The 19,593-nt window shown below is 55.4% G+C and overlaps 1 protein-coding gene across 1 annotated transcript in view; it reads right to left on the reverse strand.

Moving 5' to 3' along the window:
• The window catches only part of LOC140427632 (ubiquitin-associated and SH3 domain-containing protein A-like), a 348,965-nt gene that overhangs the window by 196,838 nt on the left and 132,534 nt on the right, over positions 1–19,593 (reverse strand). The window contains 2 exon segments of the mRNA XM_072513054.1: positions 789–918; positions 3,128–3,336. Coding sequence (XP_072369155.1) covers positions 789–918; positions 3,128–3,336 — 339 coding nt within the window.

Here is a 19,593-nt window from a genome sequence, read left to right on the forward strand (position 1 = left end):
TGAGGCCCTTCCTAAATGCTGTTTTCCACCCTGCCTCAATTTCTAGGCTGGCAGTGCGATTGTCCTGGCTTGGGGAAGCCCAATAAAGAAAGGGCAGGATGGTTCAGCTGGGGCTGCCTCCATCAGAAGCCCCCTTCTGACTGCACACACTACGACCCCCCCCCCCCCGCCCGAGATCCAGTGGCCAATGGATTCCTCTCACGCAGCCTTGTGCCCTGGCACCCCCCCACCCCCCCCCATCACCACCACTTGAGCCCCTTGCTCCTTCCGAGGCCTTCCTTACTCTCCCTGCCCTGGGACCCCTTCAGCTTACCTTGTCCACTGGTACCGGGACTTAGACGCAGGCATCTTCCTGAAGTTCCCCTTTGGTCCACTTCAGCTCTTGTTGCTTCAGGGACTGGAGAGCGGCCAACCAACCTGATTGGCTGGCAGCTCTCTAAGATGGGACTTCCTCCTGCGTGAGGGTGGAATTCCCACCTGCAGCCAATTGATGCTCATTTGAGCATCAAATATCTGCGGGGCACTCAGAGTCGGTGGGAAACACTGGATGGCGGGAAAGGTAATCCTGCCATCTGAAAAATTCAGGCCTAAAAGTTGGATATCAGTAAAGTGACCGTGAGGTGTTGGATTATTGTAAAATGCCGGCATTAACATCTCAAGGTTTGTTTCTAACTGTATTTGTCACACAAAGAGGTGTTTTTGCTGAAATTAACACATATTCCTTGGTGAAAAAAGATTACTAAGATCTTTATCTGCTGTTCAGGAATAGATCATGAATTTATAATTACCTGTGTTTCAAGAAGTTTATGAATACTGTTTGTTGCCCAAGGCTGTGAAGGCACAAGAATTCCACTTTGTGAAGATGAAACATGAACAGTTGTCGAAGTTTTCACCAGAGTCTGACAAAAGACATATGTCCTATTAAAAAAACATGTGAATGTTATAAAGTGTTAATTTGTCACAAATGTCACAATCATTTTTTCAATAATCAGTAGTACTCCTTATTTCAATGCAACTATATTATATCGTAAGAATAACTTTTTAAAAATTCAACTCATACTTATCATGACAACATGTTTGGGAATTAGCTTTCTGGTTATGGGCTTGGATATGTACAAATGCATGATATATTTTAGAGATTGTTGAGCTACGCTGCACCAGATCCTAACATTTACTGGATACCGGACGAGAAAATTCTCAAATCCATTATCAAAGATTTTATAGCAGAGCACTTAGAAAACAGTGGCAGGATGGGACAGAGTCAGCAGGTTTATGAAGGGGAAATCACGCTTTGACTTTCAGAAGACTTTTGACAAAGTCCTGCATAAGAGATTAGTGAGTAAAATTAACGCACACAGGTGGCAAGGCACGACAGTGGTTAGCACTGTTGCTTCACAGCGCAAGGGTCCAAGGTTCGATTCCCGGCTTGAGGCACTGTCTGTGCGGAGTCTGCCGTTCACCCCGTGTCTGCGTGGGTTTCCTCCCACAAGTTCTGAAAGACGTGCTGTTAGGTGAATTGGACATTCTGAATTATCCCTCAGTGTACCCGAATGGACGCCAGAATATGGCGACTAGGAGATTTTCACAGTAACGTCATTGCAGTGTTACTGTAAGCCTACTTGTGACAATACAGATTATTATTAAATTGGGGTAATGTATAGAGATGGATAGAAACTGGTTGGCAGACAGGGAACAAAGAGTTGGAATTAATGGGTCTTTTTCAAAATGGCAGGCAGTGACTAGTGGGGTACCGTAAGGATCACTGCTGAGGCCCCAGCTATTCACAATATATATAAATGATTTAGATGAGGGAATACAATGTTGTATCTCCAAATTTGCAGATGACACCAAGTTGGGTGGGAGAGTGAGCTGTGAGGAGGATGCAGAGATGCTTCAGTGTGATTTGGACTAGGTGATTGAGTGGGCAAATGAATGGCAGATACAGTATAATGTGGATAAATGAGAAGGCAGATTATCTGAATGGCCATAAATTAGGAGAGGGAGAGTGAAATGGGCAGCAATACCTGGATGTTCTCAAACACCAGTCGCTGAAGGTAAGCATGCAGGTGCAGCAAGCGGAAAAGAAGGCAAATGCTATGCTGGCCTTCATTGCGAGAGAGTACGAGTACAGGAGCAGGGATGTCTTGCTGCAATTATACAGGGCCTTGATGAGGCCACACCTGGAATATTGTGTGAAGTTGTTTGTATCCTTATCTGAGGAAGGAGATTCTTGCTCTAGAGGGAGTGGAGAGAAAGTTTACCAGGCAGATTCCTGGGATGGCAGGACTGACATATGAGGAGAGATCGGTTAGGATTGTGTGGAGTGGCAGATAGTGTTGAGGGTTGTCAGAGGATACAGCAGGACATAGATAGGTTGGAAACATGGGCAGAGAAATGGCAAATGAAGTTTAATCCAGACAAATGTGAGGTAATGTATTTTGGTAGGTCTAACATAGAGGGGACATATACCATAAATGGCAAAACTCTTTGGAATGTAGAAAGTCAGAGAGATTTGGGCGTGCATGTCCACAGATCTTTGAAGGTGGCAACACAAGTGGACAAGGTAGTCAAGAAAGCATACGGAATGATTGCCTTCATTGGACGGGGCATCGAGTATAAAAACTGACAACTCATGCTACAGTTGTATAGAACCTTGGTAAAGCTGCACTTGGAATATTGCGCACAATTCTGGTCACCACACTACCAGAAGGATGTGGAGGGTTTGAAGAGGATGCAGAGGAGGTTTACCAGGATGTTGCCTGGTTTGGAGGATGTTAGCTATGTGGAGAGGCTGAATAGACTCGGACTGTTTTCATTAGAAAGACGGAGGTTGAGGGGTGACCTGACACAAGATTATGAGGGGCATGGATAGAGTGGATGGGTAGGCACTCTTTCCCAGGGTGGAGGGGTCAGCCACCAGGGGGCATATGTTTAAGGTCCGTGGGGTAAAGTTTAGAGGAGATGTGCGAGGCAGGTTTTTTACACAGAGGGTGGTGAGTGCCTGGAATGCCTCCATTGCCATCTTGCTCTGCCTGGTGGTCATCCATTCTCTGCCTGTCTGTGGAGCTTGAGCCTGCGGTGTAACCACCTCTCTATATGTGCTATCCACATGTTATCATATTCTTACCTGTGCCTGACCCAGGTGTCTGACTCGTACGCTTTCTCTGTATAGTTTTCAGGCAGAAGGCCTGTACATCCAGTTCGATGTGAAATTCCACAGACCCAGCCTTCACTCATATCCTGCTGGTCTGTGGGGTCCAGGAAGATATAATCGCTGAAATTAAGCTTCAGTTCATCCTCATTCTGAGGAATATAGGGATAAAGTGCACGTGAAACCTAGAAAAAACATTTTACATCCAGTAAATAGATTTCTCTTGTTTATTATGCTTATATTTCTATAAAAAGCTTCTTAAGTACCACGATAGCAGAGAAAATTTGACCTGGAATAATTTAAAAGACTGATGGGATGTTGGAAATTACCTCAATGGGTCTGAAATACCAAATAACACTCCGCAGTTATCCAAACCTCTGCTTTGCACAACTGGAGAAGCGGGGCTGGTTTTTCCGGTTCTGAGACTAAGTGTTGATGCCAATGGAGAATCCGAGGACTGATATGACAAAAAAACGGCGCCGTCCTGGACCGATTCCGCTACCATTGAGGGGCTAGCACCAGTGGCGCGGGGAACACAATTGACTCCAATGAAAAACGGTGCGGGAGTCGCAGGGTCTGTGATCGACATTCAGGAGACTGACAAGCTGCAGCCGCACATACACATTACACTCCCCACACACACTCATCCCAGCCACACACACATTACACTCCCCACACACACTCATCCCAGCCACACACACACATTACACTCCCCACACACACTCATCCCAGCCACACACACATTACACTCCCCACACACACTCATCCCAGCCACACACACATTACACTCCCCACACACACTCATCCCAGCCACACACACACATTACACTCCCCACACACACTCATCCCAGCCACACACACATTACACTCCCCACACACACTCATCCCAGCCACACACACATTACACTCCCCACACACACTCATCCCAGCCACACACACACATTACACTCCCCACACACACTCATCCCAGCCACACACACATTACACTCCCCACACACACTCATCCCAGCCGCACATACACATTACACTCCCCACACACACTCATCCCAGCCGCACACACACATTACACTCCCCACACACACTCATCCCAGCCACACATACACATTACACTCCCCACACACACTCATCCCTGCCGCACACACACATTACACTCCCCACACACACTCATCCCAGCCGCACACACACATTACACTCCCCACACACACTCAGCCCAGCCGCACACACACATTACACTCCCCACACACACTCATCCCAGCCGCACACACACATTACACTCCCCACACACACTCATCCCAGCCGCACACACACATTACACTCCCCACACACACTCAGCCCAGCCACACACACATTACACTCCCCACACACACTCATCCCAGCCACACACACACATTACACTCCCCACACACACTCATCCCAGCCACACACACATTACACTCCCCACACACACTCATCCCAGCCACACACACATTACACTCCCCACACACACTCATCCCAGCCACACACACACATTACACTCCCCACACACACTCATCCCAGCCACACACACATTACACTCCCCACACACACTCATCCCAGCCACACACACATTACACTCCCCACACACACTCATCCCAGCCACACACACACATTACACTCCCCACACACACTCATCCCAGCCACACACACATTACACTCCCCACACACACTCATCCCAGCCACACACACATTACACTCCCCACACACACTCATCCCAGCCACACACACACATTACACTCCCCACACACACTCATCCCAGCCACACACACATTACACTCCCCACACACACTCATCCCAGCCGCACATACACATTACACTCCCCACACACACTCATCCCAGCCGCACACACACATTACACTCCCCACACACACTCATCCCAGCCACACATACACATTACACTCCCCACACACACTCATCCCTGCCGCACACACACATTACACTCCCCACACACACTCATCCCAGCCGCACACACACATTACACTCCCCACACACACTCAGCCCAGCCGCACACACACATTACACTCCCCACACACACTCATCCCAGCCGCACACACACATTACACTCCCCACACACACTCATCCCAGCCGCACACACACATTACACTCCCCACACACACTCAGCCCAGCCACACACACATTACACTCCCCACACACACTCATCCCAGCCACGCATACACATTACACTCCCCACACACACTCATCCCAGCCGCACACACACATTACACTCCCCACACACACTCATCCCAGCCACACATACACATTACACTCCCCACACACACTCATCCCAGATGCACACACACATTACACTCCCCACACACACTCATCCCAGCCACACACACACATTACACTCCCCACACACACTCATCCCAGCCACACACACATTACACTCCCCACACACACTCATCCCAGCCGCACATACACATTACACTCCCCACACACACTCATCCCAGCCACACATACACATTACACTCCCCACACACACTCATCCCAGATGCACACACACATTACACTCCCCACACACACTCATCCCAGCCACACACACACATTACACTCCCCACACACACTCATCCCAGCCACACACACATTACACTCCCCACACACACTCATCCCAGCCGCACATACACATTACACTCCCCACACACACTCATCCCAGCCGCACACACACATTACACTCCCCACACACACTCATCCCAGCCACACATACACATTACACTCCCCACACACACTCATCCCAGACGTACACACACATTACACTCCCCACACACACTCATCCCAGCCACACATACACATTACACTCCCCACACACACTCATCCCAGCCGCACACACACATTACACTCCCCACACACACTCATCCCAGCCGCACACACATATTACACTCCCCACACACACTCATCCCAGCCGCACACACACATTACACTCCCCACACACACTCATCCCAGCCGCACATACACATTACACGCCCCACACACACTCATCCCAGCCGCACATACACATTACACTCCACACACACACTCATCCCAGCCGCATATACACATTACACTCCCCACACACACTCATCCCAGCCGCACACACACATTACACTCCCCACACACACTCATCCCAGCCTCACACACACATTACACTCCACACACACACTCATCCCAGCCGCACACACATATTACACTCCCCACACACACCCATCCCAGCCGCACACACACATTACACGCCCCACACACACTCATCCCAGCCGCACATACACATTACACTCCACACACACACTCATCCCAGCCATGAAGATGGCGCTGGTTGTGCTGGAGCACGCCCATACAGCTAATGGGTCGGGTGGGGCCAGAGAGCACCCAGGGGGGTGGCCTGGGGGGTGGGCATCTATACGACCTGTGGCACTAGGTTCAAAGTTGGCTGTTTGCAGTATGTGCAGCTGCAAGGCTGCCTTGCCAGCTGCGGCAATGGTGTTTCATGCCCGTCCACCCCGACCCCACAGCTCACCTCCTGGCCACCGCTCCTCCTCCCGGCCCTGGCAGAAGCCCACTTACCAGCGGCACAACTGTCAGCAAACTATGGCGATGTTGGACACTATCCGTACCCTCTCAGCAGCCGCCACGCCGGTTTCACGATTTTTAAAAGCACAAGTGAACCGCGGCATCGGTAACTCGGTCCAACAGAGGCGGAGAATTTCGGAGACCCGGAGAATATCGGGTTGGGCCCGCTAATGATATGCAAACGGTGCCTAGTGTACGTGTGGTTTGAAACGCATTAACATAGAACATAGAACATAGAAAATACAGCACAGAACAGGCCCTTCGGCCCACGATGTTGTGCCGAACCTTTGTCCTAGATTAATCATAGATTATCATTGAATTTACAGTGCAGAAGGAGGCCACTCGGCCCTTTGAGTCTGCACCGGCTCTTGGAAAGAGCACCCTACCCAAACTCAACACCTCCACCCAACACCAAGGGCAATTTGGACATTAAGGGCAATTTATCATTGGCCAATTCACCTAACCCGCACATCTTTGGACTGTGGGAGGAAACCGGAGCACCCGGAGGAAACCCACGCAGACACGGGGAGGATGTGCAGACTCCGCACAGACAGTGACCCAAGCCGGAATCGAACCTGGGACCATGGAGCTGTGAAGCAATTGTGCTATCCACAATGCTGCCCTTAAGAACAAATAAATCTACACTATATCATTTTACCGTCATCCATGTACCTATCCAACAGCTGCTTGAAGGTCCCTAATGTTTCCGACTCAACTACTTCCACAGGCAGTGCATTCCATGCCCCCACTACTCTCTGGGTAACGCCGCTTTCGAGGTAACGGCTGAGGACTCTGGGTCTGCACTTGTTGGAGTTTAGAAAGATGAGGTGGGATCTTATGGAAACTTACAGGATGCTGCGAGGCCTGGATAGAGTGGATGTGGAGAGGATGTTTCCACTTGTAGGAGAAACTAGAAGCAGAGGACACCATCTCAGACTAAAGGGACGATCCTTTAAAACAGAGATGAGGAGGAATTTCTTCAGCCAGAGGGGGGTGAATCTGTGGAACTCTTTGCCGCAGAAGGCTGTGGAGGCCAAATCACTGAGTGTCTTTAAGACAGAGATAGATAGGTTTTTGATTAATAAGGGGATCATGGGTTATGGGGAGAAGGCAGGAGAATGGGGATGAGAAAATATCAGCCATGATTGAATTGCAGAGCATACTCGATGGGCCGAGTGGCCTAATTCTGCTCCTATGTCTTATCATCTTATGGAGAATCGCGATTTGGAGTCAAATGAACGTCTGCTGCGACTTTGGCGTTGGAAGCTATTCTCCGTCAAATCGCCTTTCTTGATTTCAGCATCGATTGCGGGTAAACGATACGGGGGATGTCTCAGCAGCGGTGGTCTGGGAAGCACTGAAGGCAGTGGTGAGAGGAGAGCTGATCTCAATCCGGGCTCACAGGGACAGGACGGATAGGGCAGAAACGGACCGACTGGTAAAAGAGATTCTACGAGTTAATAGGAGTTATGCGGAGGCTCCAGAGGCAGGGCTTTTAAGGGAACGCCAGAGGCTACAGGCGGAATTTGGTTTGTTAACCACAGGGAGGGCAGTGGAACAGCTCAGAAAGGCGAGGGGGGTGATATACGAGCACGGGGAGAAGGCCAGCAGGATGCTTGCACAGCAGCTCAGAAAGAGGGAGGCAGCTAGAGAAATAGGGTAAGTTATTGATGGGGATGGGAACTTAGTTGGGGACTCGGCGGGAGTGAGCAAGACCTTTCGGGATTTTTACAGCAGGTTGTACAGGACAGAACCCCCTGCGGGGCCGGAGGAGATGAGGCACTCTTTGGAGGGGCTGACTTTCCCGAAGGTGGATAGGGAGCTGGTGGAAGGGCTGGGGACCCCGATCGGGCTGGAGGAGACAGTGGAGAGTCTGAAGGCCATGCAGTCGGGCAAGGCCCCAGGACCGGACGGGTACCCAGCCGAGTTCTATAAAACGTTTTCTGAAATATTGGGGCAAGTGCTGCTGAAGGTCTTTAACAAGGCCAAGGAAAGAGGGGCTCTGCCCCAGACGATGTCACGGGCCATGATCTCGCTCATTCTGAAAAGGGATAAGGACCCGGAGCTATGTGGGTCTTACAGGCCGATTTCCTTACTGAACGTAGATGCCAAACCTCTGGCAAAAATGTTGTCCTCCAGGATTGAGGACTGTGTACTGGACGTTTTTTGTACAATGTGTGCAGGAGGGTTTCCTGACACAATATGTTGACAGGCCAACAAGAGGCGAGGCCACATTGGATTTGGTTTTGGGTAATGAACCAGGCCAGGTGTTAGATTTGGAGGTAGGTGAGCACTTTGGGGACAGTGACCACAATTCGGTGACGTTTACGTTAGTGATGGAAAGGGATAAGTATACCCCGCAGGGCAAGAGTTATAGCTGGGGGAAGGGAAATTATGATGCCATTAGACATGACTTGGGAGGGGTAGGTTGGAGAAGTAGGCTGCAAGTGTTGGGCACACTGGATATGTGGAGCTTGTTCAAGGAACAGCTACTGCGTGTTCTTGATAAGTACGTACCGGTCAGGCAGGGAGGAAGGCGTCGAGCGAGGGAACCGTGGTTTACCAAAGAAGTGGAATCTCTTGTTAAGAGGAAGAAGGAGGCCTATGTGAAGATGAGGTGTGAAGTTTCAGTTGGGGTGCTTGATAGTTACAAGGTAGCGAGGAAGGATCTAAAGAGAGAGCTAAGACGGGCGAGGAGGGGACATGAGAAGTATTTGGCAGGTAGGATCAAGGAAAACCCAAAAGCTTTCTATAGGTATGTCAGGAATAAAAGAATGACTAGGGTAAGAGTAGGGCCAGTCAAGGAAGTTGTGTGTGGAGTCTAAAGAGATAGACGAGATACTAAATGAATATTTTTTGTCAGTATTCACTCAGGAAAAAGAGAATGTTGTGGAGGAGAATGCTGAGACCCAGGCTATTAGAATAGATGGCATTGAGGTACATAGGGAAGAGGTGTTGGCAATTCTGGACAGGCTGAAAATAGATAAGTCCCCGGGGCCTAATGGGATTTATCCTAGGATTCTCTGGGAAGCCAGGGAAGAGATTGCTGAGCCTTTGGCTTTGATTTATATGTCATCATTGGCTACAGGAATAGTGCCAGAGGACTGGAGGATAGCAAATGTGGTCCCTTTGTTCAAGAAGGGGAGTAGAGACAACCCCGGCAACTATAGACCGGTGAGCCTCACGTCTGTTGTGGGTAAAGTCTTGGAGGAGATTATAAGAGACAAGATTTATAATCATCTAGATAGGAATAATATGATTAGGGATAGTCAGCATGGCTTTGTGAAGGGTAGGTCATGCCTCACAAACCTTATCGAGTTCTTTGAGAAGGTGACTGAACAGGTAGACGAGGGTAGAGCAGTTGATGTGGTGTATAAGGATTTCAGTAAAGTGTTTGATAAGGTTCCCCATGGTAGTCTATTGCAGAAAATACGGAGGCTGGGGATTGAGGGTGATTTAGAGATGTGGATCAGAAATTGGCTAGCTGAAAGAAGACAGAGGGTGGTGGTTGATGGGAAATGTTCAGAATGGAGTTCAGTTACAAGTGGCGTACCACAAGGGTCTGTTCTGGGGCCGTTGCTGTTTGTCATTTTTATAAATGACCTAGAGGAGGGCGCAGAAGGGTGGGTGAGTAAATTTGCAGACGACACTAAAGTCGGTGGTGTTGTCGACAGTGCGGAAGGATGTTGCAGGTTACAGAAGGACATAGATAAGCTGCAGAGCTGGGCTGAGAGGTGGCAAATGGAGTTTAATGTAGAGAAGTGTGAGGTGATTCACTTTGGAAGGAATAACAGGAATGCAGAATATTTGGCTAATGGTAAAATTCTTGGAAGTGTGGATGAGCAGAGGGACCTAGGTGTCCATGTACATAGATCCCTGAAAGTTGCCACCCAGGTTGATAGGGTTGTGAAGAAGGCCTATGGAGTGTTGGCCTTTATTGGGAGAGGGATTGAGTTCCGGAGTCAGGAGGTCATGTTGCAGCTGAACAGAACTCTGGTACGGCCGCATTTGGAGTATTGCGTACAGTTCTGGTCACCGCATTATAGGAAGGACGTGGAAGCTTTGGAATGGGTGCAGAGGAGATTTACCAGGATGTTGCCTGGTATGAAGGGAAAATCGTATGAGGAAAGGCTGATGGACTTGAGGTTGTTTTCGTTAGAGAGAAGAAGGTTAAGAGGAGACTTAATAGAGGCATACAAAATGATCAGGGGGTTAGATAGGGTGGACAGTGAGAGCCTTCTCCCGCGGATGGAAATGGCTAGCACGAGGGGACTAAGCCTTAAACTGAGGGGTAATAGATATAGGACAGAGGTCAGAGGTAGGTTCTTTACGCAAAGAGTGGTGAGGCCGTGGAATGCCCTACCTGCTACAGTAGTGAACTCGCCAACAATGAGGGCATTTAAAAGTTTATTGGATAAGCATATGGATGATAATGGCATAGTGTAGGTTAGATGGCTTTTGTTTTTTGACTTCCCATGTCGGTGCAACATCGTGGGCCGAAGGGCCTGTACTGCGCTGTATCGTTCTATGTTCTATGTTCTATGTTATAGTGGAGAATCAGACGGGGTTCGTTAAGGGCAGGCATCTGGTGGCCAATGTAAGAAGGCTGCTAAACGTGATCATGATGCCCCCGGAGGGTAGCGAAGTTGAGGTGGTAGTCGCGATGGACGCGGAAAAAGCCTTTCACCGGGTTGAGTGAGATTATTTATGGGAGGTGCTGGAGCGGTTGGGGTTTGGAAGGGGCTTTGTTGACTAGGTTAGGTTGCTGTACCGGGCTCCGGTTGCTAGTCTACGGACAAACAGGACGACTGCAGACTATTTCAGACTGCACCGGGGGACGAGACAGGGATGCCCCCTCTCCCCACTGCCGTTTGCGCTGGCGATAGAGCTGCTGGCAATTGCTCTGAGGGCTTCAAGGGCTGGAAGGGGTTGGTCCGGTGGGGGGGGTGGCACAGAGACTCGCTGTATGTGGATGACCTACTTCTGTTTGTCTCAGACCCAATGGAGGGGATGGAAGAAATTATGGGAATTTTAGGGGAATTTATAAGCTTAATATGGGGAAGAGCGAGATGTTTGTGGTCCAGGCGAGGGGTCAGGAGAGGCGACTGGGGGAACTGCCGTTCAGAGTGGTAGGGGACAGTTTCAGGTACCTGGGTATCCAAGTGGCGAGGGATTGGGACCGGCTACATAAACTGAACTTGGCCCGGTTGGTGGATCAGATGAAGGAGGATTTCCGGAGATGGGATGCGCTCCCGTTGTCTCTGGCGGGCAGTGTTCAATCGGTAAAAATGACGGTCTTCCCGAGATTCCTATTCGTTTTCCAATGCCTCCCCATCTTCATCCCGCAGTCCTTTTTTAAGTGGATCAATAAGATTATCGTGGGCTTTGTGTGGGGGGCAAGTCCCTGTGAGTGAAGAGGGCAATGCTCGAGCGGAGTCAGGGGGTGGAGGGCTGGCGCTGCCGAATTTCAACAATTACTACTGGGCGGCTAACATAGCCATGATGAGGAGGTGGCTGGTGTGGTGGGAGCCGGCGTGGGTGCGCATGGAGGCGGCTTCTTGTAAGGGCACAAGTCTGGGGGTGTTGGTAACGGCGCCCCTGCCATTCCCGCCGGTGCGGTACTCCACCAGTCCAGTGGTGGTGGCGGCCCTGAGAGTCTGGGGGCAGTGGACATGTGGGAGCAAGGGGGCATCGGTATGGTCCCCAATCTGCGATAACCACCGGTTTGCCCCGGGGAGGATGGACGGGGGGGGTTCCGAATTTGGTGGAGAGCGGGGATTGAGACTTGTTCATAGAAGGAAGCTTCCCGAGTATGAGGGCGCTGGAGGAGAAGTTTGCATTTGCCGGGGGAAATGAATTCCGATATTTACAGGTACGGGACTTTTTGCAGAAGCAGGTACCAACCTTCCCATTCCTGCCGCTAAGGGGGATTGAAGATAGGGTGGTCTGTAGAGGATGGATAGGGGAGGGGAGCGTCTCGGACATATATAAAGAGCTTATGTGTTCGGAGGAGATGCAGACCGAGGAGCTGAAGTGAAAGTGGGAGGAGGAGCTGGGGGGAGAGATACAGGAGGGCCTCTGGGCGGACGCGTTGGGTAGGATCAACGCGACCGCAACATGTGCCAGGCTCAGCCTGATCCAACTTAAGGTCGTTCACCGGGCTCACATGACGGTGGCCCGGATGAGCAGATTCTTTGGGGTGGAGGACAGATACGCGAAGTGTGCGGGGGAGGAGGGGGGGGACAGCGAACCATGTCCATATGTTCTGGTCATGTGCAAAACTGAGGGGGTTTTGGCAGGGGTTTGCTGACACCATGTACACGGTGTTAAATGCGAGGGTGGCAATGAGCCCAAAGGTGGCGATTTTTGGGGTGTCGCAGGATCCGGGAATCCAGGAGAAGAAAGAGGCAGATGTTCTGGCCTTTGCTTCCCTGGTAGCCCGGAGGCGGATATTACTGGCATGGAGGGACTCAAAGCCCCCGAAATAGGAGACCTGGCTTTCGGACATGGCTGGCTTCCTCTGCCTGGAGAAAATTAAATTTGCCATGAGAGGGTCTCTGATAGGGTTCGCCCGGAGGTGGCAACCAGTCGGGACTTCTTCACAGAGAATTAATCGTCAGTAGAAGGGGGGGTTAGGTTAGCGTAGATTAGGGGAGTAAGCAATGGTAGGACCTGTGGGAGAGGGAGGCGGTATTTGAACTGTGTTTATATTTTCCTTGTTATGTACGTTGTTGTTTTTGTTGCTGTTACAATGCCAAAGAAATACCTCAATAAAATGTTTGTTAAAAAAAAAGGGTTGAGAAATACCAAGAGGCAAAAAGCATTAGTGGGTGTCATATATAGACCCCCAAACTGGTGATGTTGGGATTGGCATTAAATACAAAATTAGAGATGCATGCAATAAGGGAAGATCGGTGATCATGGGTCATTTTAATCTTCACATAGATTGGGCAAATCAAATTAGCCACAATGCCGTAGAGGAGGAATTCCTGGAGGGTATACGGGATGGTTTTCTTGACCAATATATGGAGGAACCAACTAGAGAGCAGGCCACCTTAGACTGGGTACTGCGTAATGAGAAGGGAATCATTGCCAATCTGGCTGTACGAGACCCCTTGGGGATGAGCGACCATAACATGATAGAATGTTTTATCAAGATGGAGAGTGAAGTAGCCGATTCGGAGATGAGGGTGCTGAATCTTAATACATAAGAACATAAGAACTAGGAGCAGGAGTAGGCCATCTGACCCCTCGAGCCTGCTCCGCCATTTAATGAGATCATGGCTGACCCTTTGTGGACACAGCAACTCTGGGCTGGTTTAGCTCAGTGGGCTAGACAGCTGGTTTGTGATGCAGAACAAGACCATGAGCGCGCGTTCAATTCCCGTACCAGCTTACCCGATCACGTGCCGGAATGTGACGACTAGGGGCTTTTCACAGTAACTTCATTGCAGTGTTAATGTAATCCTACTTGTGACAATAAAGGTTATTTATTTATTTTATTTTTATTACTTTCCTGCCCGAACGCCATAACCCTTCGGGCGGTATTCTCCCCCCCCCCACCGCCGGGTGGGTAATCGCTGGGGCACCGCGCCACGCCGCCCCGACCCCCGCACGCAATTCTCCAAGAGAATTCGCCGCAAACGGCGAGTGGCGATTCTCCGGCCCGGATGGGCCGAGCGGCCGCGCATATACGGCCTAGTCCCGCCAGCGCAGTCCACACCTGGTCGCTGCCGGCGGGTACTCGTCGCAAAGGCTTGGGGGCAGCCTGTGGGGGGGGGGGGTCTCCGTTCCTGGGGGGGGCCTCCGGAGTGGCCTGGTACGCGATCGGGACCAACCGATCGGCAGGCCGGTCTCTCTGTCGACGGGCCTTCTTTCCTCCGCCGGCAAGCCTGGACCCATCTGTCATGTTCGTGCCGGGCGGCCTGGGGGAGGACGGCGCCGGCCGAACTGCGCATGCGCGGGACCCAAGGCGCCGCGTCTTTTACGTGGCGCCAGGTCTCTGACGCCGCGCCGAGGCCCCGCCCCTGTAGATCGCACAACGCCCCTGCTAGCCCCACGGAGGGGGGAGAATAGGGGCCTGGGAACGGGCGCCGATGCCGAAGTAAAACACTCCGGTTTTTACTCCGACGTCGGCACTTAGACTCCCGTTGGGAGAATCCCGCCCTTCAGTCCTTTATTCTTCAAAAAACTATCTATCTTTATCTTGAAAACATTTAATGAAGGAGCCTCAACTGCTTCACTGGGCAAGGAATTCCATAGATTCACAACCCTTTGGGTGAAGAAGTTCCTCCTAAACTCAGTCCTAAATCTACTTCCCCTTATTTTGAGGCTATGCCCCCTAGTTCTGCTTTCCCCGACCAGTGGAAACAACCTGCCCGCATCTATCCTATCTATTCCCTTCATAATCTTATATGTTTCTATAAGATCACTGGGATTTTTCTAAATTCCACTGAGTACTGTCCCAGTCAACTCAACCTCTCCTTGTAATCCAACCCCCTCAACTCTGGGATTAACCTAGTGAATCTCCTAACTCCCGGAATTCAGTTTATAGGATTTCATCCTGTTTTTTACCTATATCGTTGGTGCCTATGTGCACCCCGACAACTGGCTGTTCACCCTCCCCCCCAGAATGTCCTGCAGCCGCTCCGAGACATCCTTGGCCCTTGCACCAGGGAGGCAACATACCAACCTGGATTCTCGATTGCGTCCACTATACCGCCTGTCTGTTCCCCTTATGATTGAGTCCCCTATCACTATAGCCCTGACATTCTTCTTCCTGCCCTCCTGCGCAGCAGAGCCAGCCACGGTGCCATGAGCCTGGCTGCTGCTGCCTTCCCCTGGTGAGCCATCTTCCCCAACAGTATCCAAAACGGTATATCTGTTTTAAGGCAACTTACAAAGGGAACTATGAAGATATGAGGCGTGAGTTGGCCTTGATAGATTGGGGAGAGTTACTTAAAGGGATGGCAGTGGATAGACAATGGCAAACATTCAAGGAACGCTTGGGGGAACTACAGCAACTGTTCATTCCTGTCTGGCACAAAAGCAAAGGGGGTAAGAGGACCAATCCATGGCTTACAAAAGAAATTAGAAATAGTATCCGATCCAAGGAAGAAGCATACAGATTGGCCAAGAAAAATAGTGGGTGGGATTCCCCCTTCTGGGGACTAAGTCCCCACGCGCACCGGAAAACGGGCGGAAATCACTCCGGAAATTTTCCCAGAAAGTCCGGGGTGATTCTTCTTCTTCAAGGGGTTAGCAGGGCCCCGGCCGCGCGGGCACAACTGCAGGGCCCCGGCCGCGTGGGCACAACTGCAGGGCCCCGGCCGCGTGGGCGTAACTGCAGGGCCCCGGCCGCGTGGGCACAACTGCAGGGCCCCGGCCGCGTGGGCGTAACTGCAGGGCCCCGGCCGCGTGGGCGTAACTGCAGGGCCCCGGCCGCGTGGCACAACTGCAGGGCCCCGGCCGCGTGGGCGTAACTGCAGGGCCCCGGCCGCTTGGGCACAACTGCAGGGCCCCCGGCCGCGTGGGCGTAACTGCAGGGCCCCGGCCGCGTGGGCACAACTGCAGGGCCCCGGCTGCGTGGCACAACTGCAGGGCCCCGGCCGCTTGGGCACAACTGCAGGGCCCCGGCCGCTTGGGCACAACTGCAGGGCCCCGGCCGCGTGGGCGTAACTGCAGGGCCCCGGCCGCGTGGGCACAACTGCAGGGCCCCGGCCGCGTGGGCGTAACTGCAGGGCCCCGGCCGCGTGGGCGTAACTGCAGGGCCCCGGCCGCGTGGCACAACTGCAGGGCCCCGGCCGCGTGGGCGTAACTGCAGGGCCCCGGCCGCTTGGGCACAACTGCAGGGCCCCCGGCCGCGTGGGCGTAACTGCAGGGCCCCGGCCGCGTGGGCACAACTGCAGGGCCCCGGCTGCGTGGCACAACTGCAGGGCCCCGGCCGCTTGGGCACAACTGCAGGGCCCCGGCCGCTTGGGCACAACTGCAGGGCCCCGGCCGCGTGGGCGTAACTGCAGGGCCCCGGCCGCGTGGGTGTAACTGCAGGGCCCCGGCCGCGTGGGCACAACTGCAGGGCCCCCGGCCGCGTGGGCACAACTGCAGGGCCCCGGCCGCGTGGGCGTAACTGCAGGGCCCCGGCCGCATGGGCACAACTGCAGGGCCCCCGGCCGCGTGGGCACAACTGCAGGGCCCCGGCCGCGTGGGCGTAACTGCAGGGCCCCGGCCGCGTGGGCACAACTGCAGGGCCCCGGCCGCGTGGGCGTAACTGCAGGGCCCCCGGCCGTGTGGGAGTAACTGCAGGGCCCTGGCCGCGTGGGAGTAACTGCAGGGCCCCGGCTGCGTGGGCGTAACTGCAGGGCCCCGGCCGCGTGGGCACAACTGCAGGGCCCCCGGCCACGTGGGCACAACTGCAGGGCCCCGGCCGCGTGGGCACAACTGCAGGGCCCCCGGCCGCGTGGGAGTAACTGCAGGACCCCGGCCGCATGGGCGTAACTGCAGGGCCCCCGGCCGCGTGGGAGTAACTGCAGGTCCCCGGCCGCGTGGGCACAACTGCAGGGCCCCGGCCGCGTGGGCACAACTGCAGGGCCCCGGCCGCGTGGGCGTAACTGCAGGGCCCCGGCCGCATGGGCACAACTGCAGGGCCCCGGCCGCATGGGCACAACTGCAGGGCCCCGGCCGCGTGGGCACAACTGCAGGGCCCCGGCCGCATGGGCACAACTGCAGGGCCCCGGCTGCGTGGCACAACTGCAGGGCCCCGGCCACGTGGGCACAACTGCAGGGCCCCGGCCGCGTGGGAGTAACTGCAGGGCCCCGGCCACGTGGGCGTAACTGCAGGGCCCCGGCCGCGTGGGCACAACTGCAGGGCCCCGGCCGCGTGGGCACAACTGCAGGGCCCCGGCCGCATGGGAGTAACTGCAGGGCCCCGGCCGCGTGGGCGTAACTGCAGGGCCCCGGCCGGGTGGGCGTAACTGCAGGGCCCCGGCCGCGTGGGCGTAACTGCAGGGCCCCGGCCGCGTGGGCACAACTGCAGGGCCCCGGCCGCATGGGCACAACTGCAGGGCCCCGGCCGCGTGGGAGTAACTGCAGGGCCCCGGCCGCGTGGGAGTAACTGCAGGGCCCCGGCCGCGTGGGCACAACTGCAGGGCCCCGGCCGCGTGGGCGTAACTGCAGGGCCCCGGCCGCGTGGGCACAACTGCAGGGCCCCGGCCACGTGGGCACAACTGCAGGGCCCCGGCCACGTGGGCACAACTGCAGGGCCCCGGCCGCGTGGGCGTAACTGCAGGGCCCCGGCCGCGTGGGCACAACTGCAGGGCCCCCGGCCGCGTGGGCACAACTGCAGGGCCCCGGCCACGTGGGCGTAACTGCAGGGCCCCCGGCCGCGTGGCACAACTGCAGGGCCCCGGCCGCGTGGCACAACTGCAGGGCCCCGGCCGCGTGGGCACAACTGCAGGGCCCCGGCCGCGTGGCACAACTGCAGGGCCCCGGCCGCGTGGGCACAACTGCAGGGCCCCGGCCGCGTGGGCACAACTGCAGGGCCTCCGGCCGCGTGGGCGTAACTGCAGGGCCCCGGCCGCGTGGGAGTAACTGCAGGGCCCCGGCCGCGTGGGCACAACTGCAGGGCCCCGGTCGCGTGGGTGTAACTGCAGTGCCCCGGCCGCGTGGGCACAACTGCAGGGCCCCGGCCGCGTGGGCACAACTGCAGGGCCCCGGCCGCGTGGGCACAACTGCAGGGCCCCGGCCGCGTGGGCACAACTGCAGGGCCTCCGGCCGCGTGGGCGTAACTGCAGGGCCTCCGGCCGCGTGGGCGTAACTGCAGGGCCCCGGCCGCGTGGGCGTAACTGCAGGGCCCCGGCCGCGTGGGAGTAACTGCAGGGCCCTGGCCGCGTGGGCACAACTGCAGGGCCCCCGGCCGCGTGGGCGTAACTGCAGGGCCCCGGCCGCGTGGGCGTAACTGCAGGGCCCCGGCCGCGTGGGCGTAACTGCAGGGCCCCGGCCGCGTGGGAGTAACTGCAGGGCCCTGGCCGCGTGGGCACAACTGCAGGGCCCCCGGCCGCGTGGGCGTAACTGCAGGGCCCCGGCCGCGTGGGCGTAACTGCAGGGCCCCGGCCGCGTGGGAGTAACTGCAGGGCCCCGGCCGCGTGGGCGTAACTGCAGGCCCCCGGCCGCGTGGGAGTAACTGCAGGGCCCCGGCCGCGTGGGCGTAACTGCAGGGCCCCGGCCGCGTGGGCACAACTGCAGGGCCCCCGGCCGCGTGGGAGTAACTGCAGGGCCCCGGCCGCGTGGGCGTAACTGCAGGGCCCCGGCCGCGTGGGCACAACTGCAGGGCCCCGGCCGCATGGGAGTAACTGCAGGGCCCCGGCCGCGTGGGCACAACTGCAGGGCCCTGGCCGCGTGGGCACAACTGCAGGGCCCTGGCCGCGTGGGCACAACTGCAGGGCCCCGGCTGCGTGGGCATAACTGCAGGGCCCCCGGCCGCGTGGGCGTAACTGCAGGGCCCCGGCCACGTGGGCGTAACTGCAGGGCCCCGGCCGCGTGGGCGTAACTGCAGGGCCCTGGCCGCGTGGGCGTAACTGCAGGGCCCCCGGCCGCGTGGGCGTAACTGCAGGGCCCTGGCCGCGTGGGCGTAACTGCAGGGCCCCGGCCACGTGGGCGTAACTGCAGGGCCCCGGCCGCGTGGGCGTAACTGCAGGGCCCTGGCCGCGTGGGCACAACTGCAGGGCCCTGGCCGCGTGGGCACAACTGCAGGGCCCTGGCCGCGTGGGCACAACTGCAGGGCCCTGGCCGCGTGGGCACAACTGCAGGGCCCTGGCCGCGTGGGCACAACTGCAGGGCCCTGGCCACGTGGGCACAACTGCAGGGCCCTGGCCGCGTGGGCACAACTGCAG

This window comes from Scyliorhinus torazame, chromosome 8, assembly GCF_047496885.1.
Source record: "Scyliorhinus torazame isolate Kashiwa2021f chromosome 8, sScyTor2.1, whole genome shotgun sequence".
Taxonomy (NCBI): domain Eukaryota; kingdom Metazoa; phylum Chordata; class Chondrichthyes; order Carcharhiniformes; family Scyliorhinidae; genus Scyliorhinus; species Scyliorhinus torazame.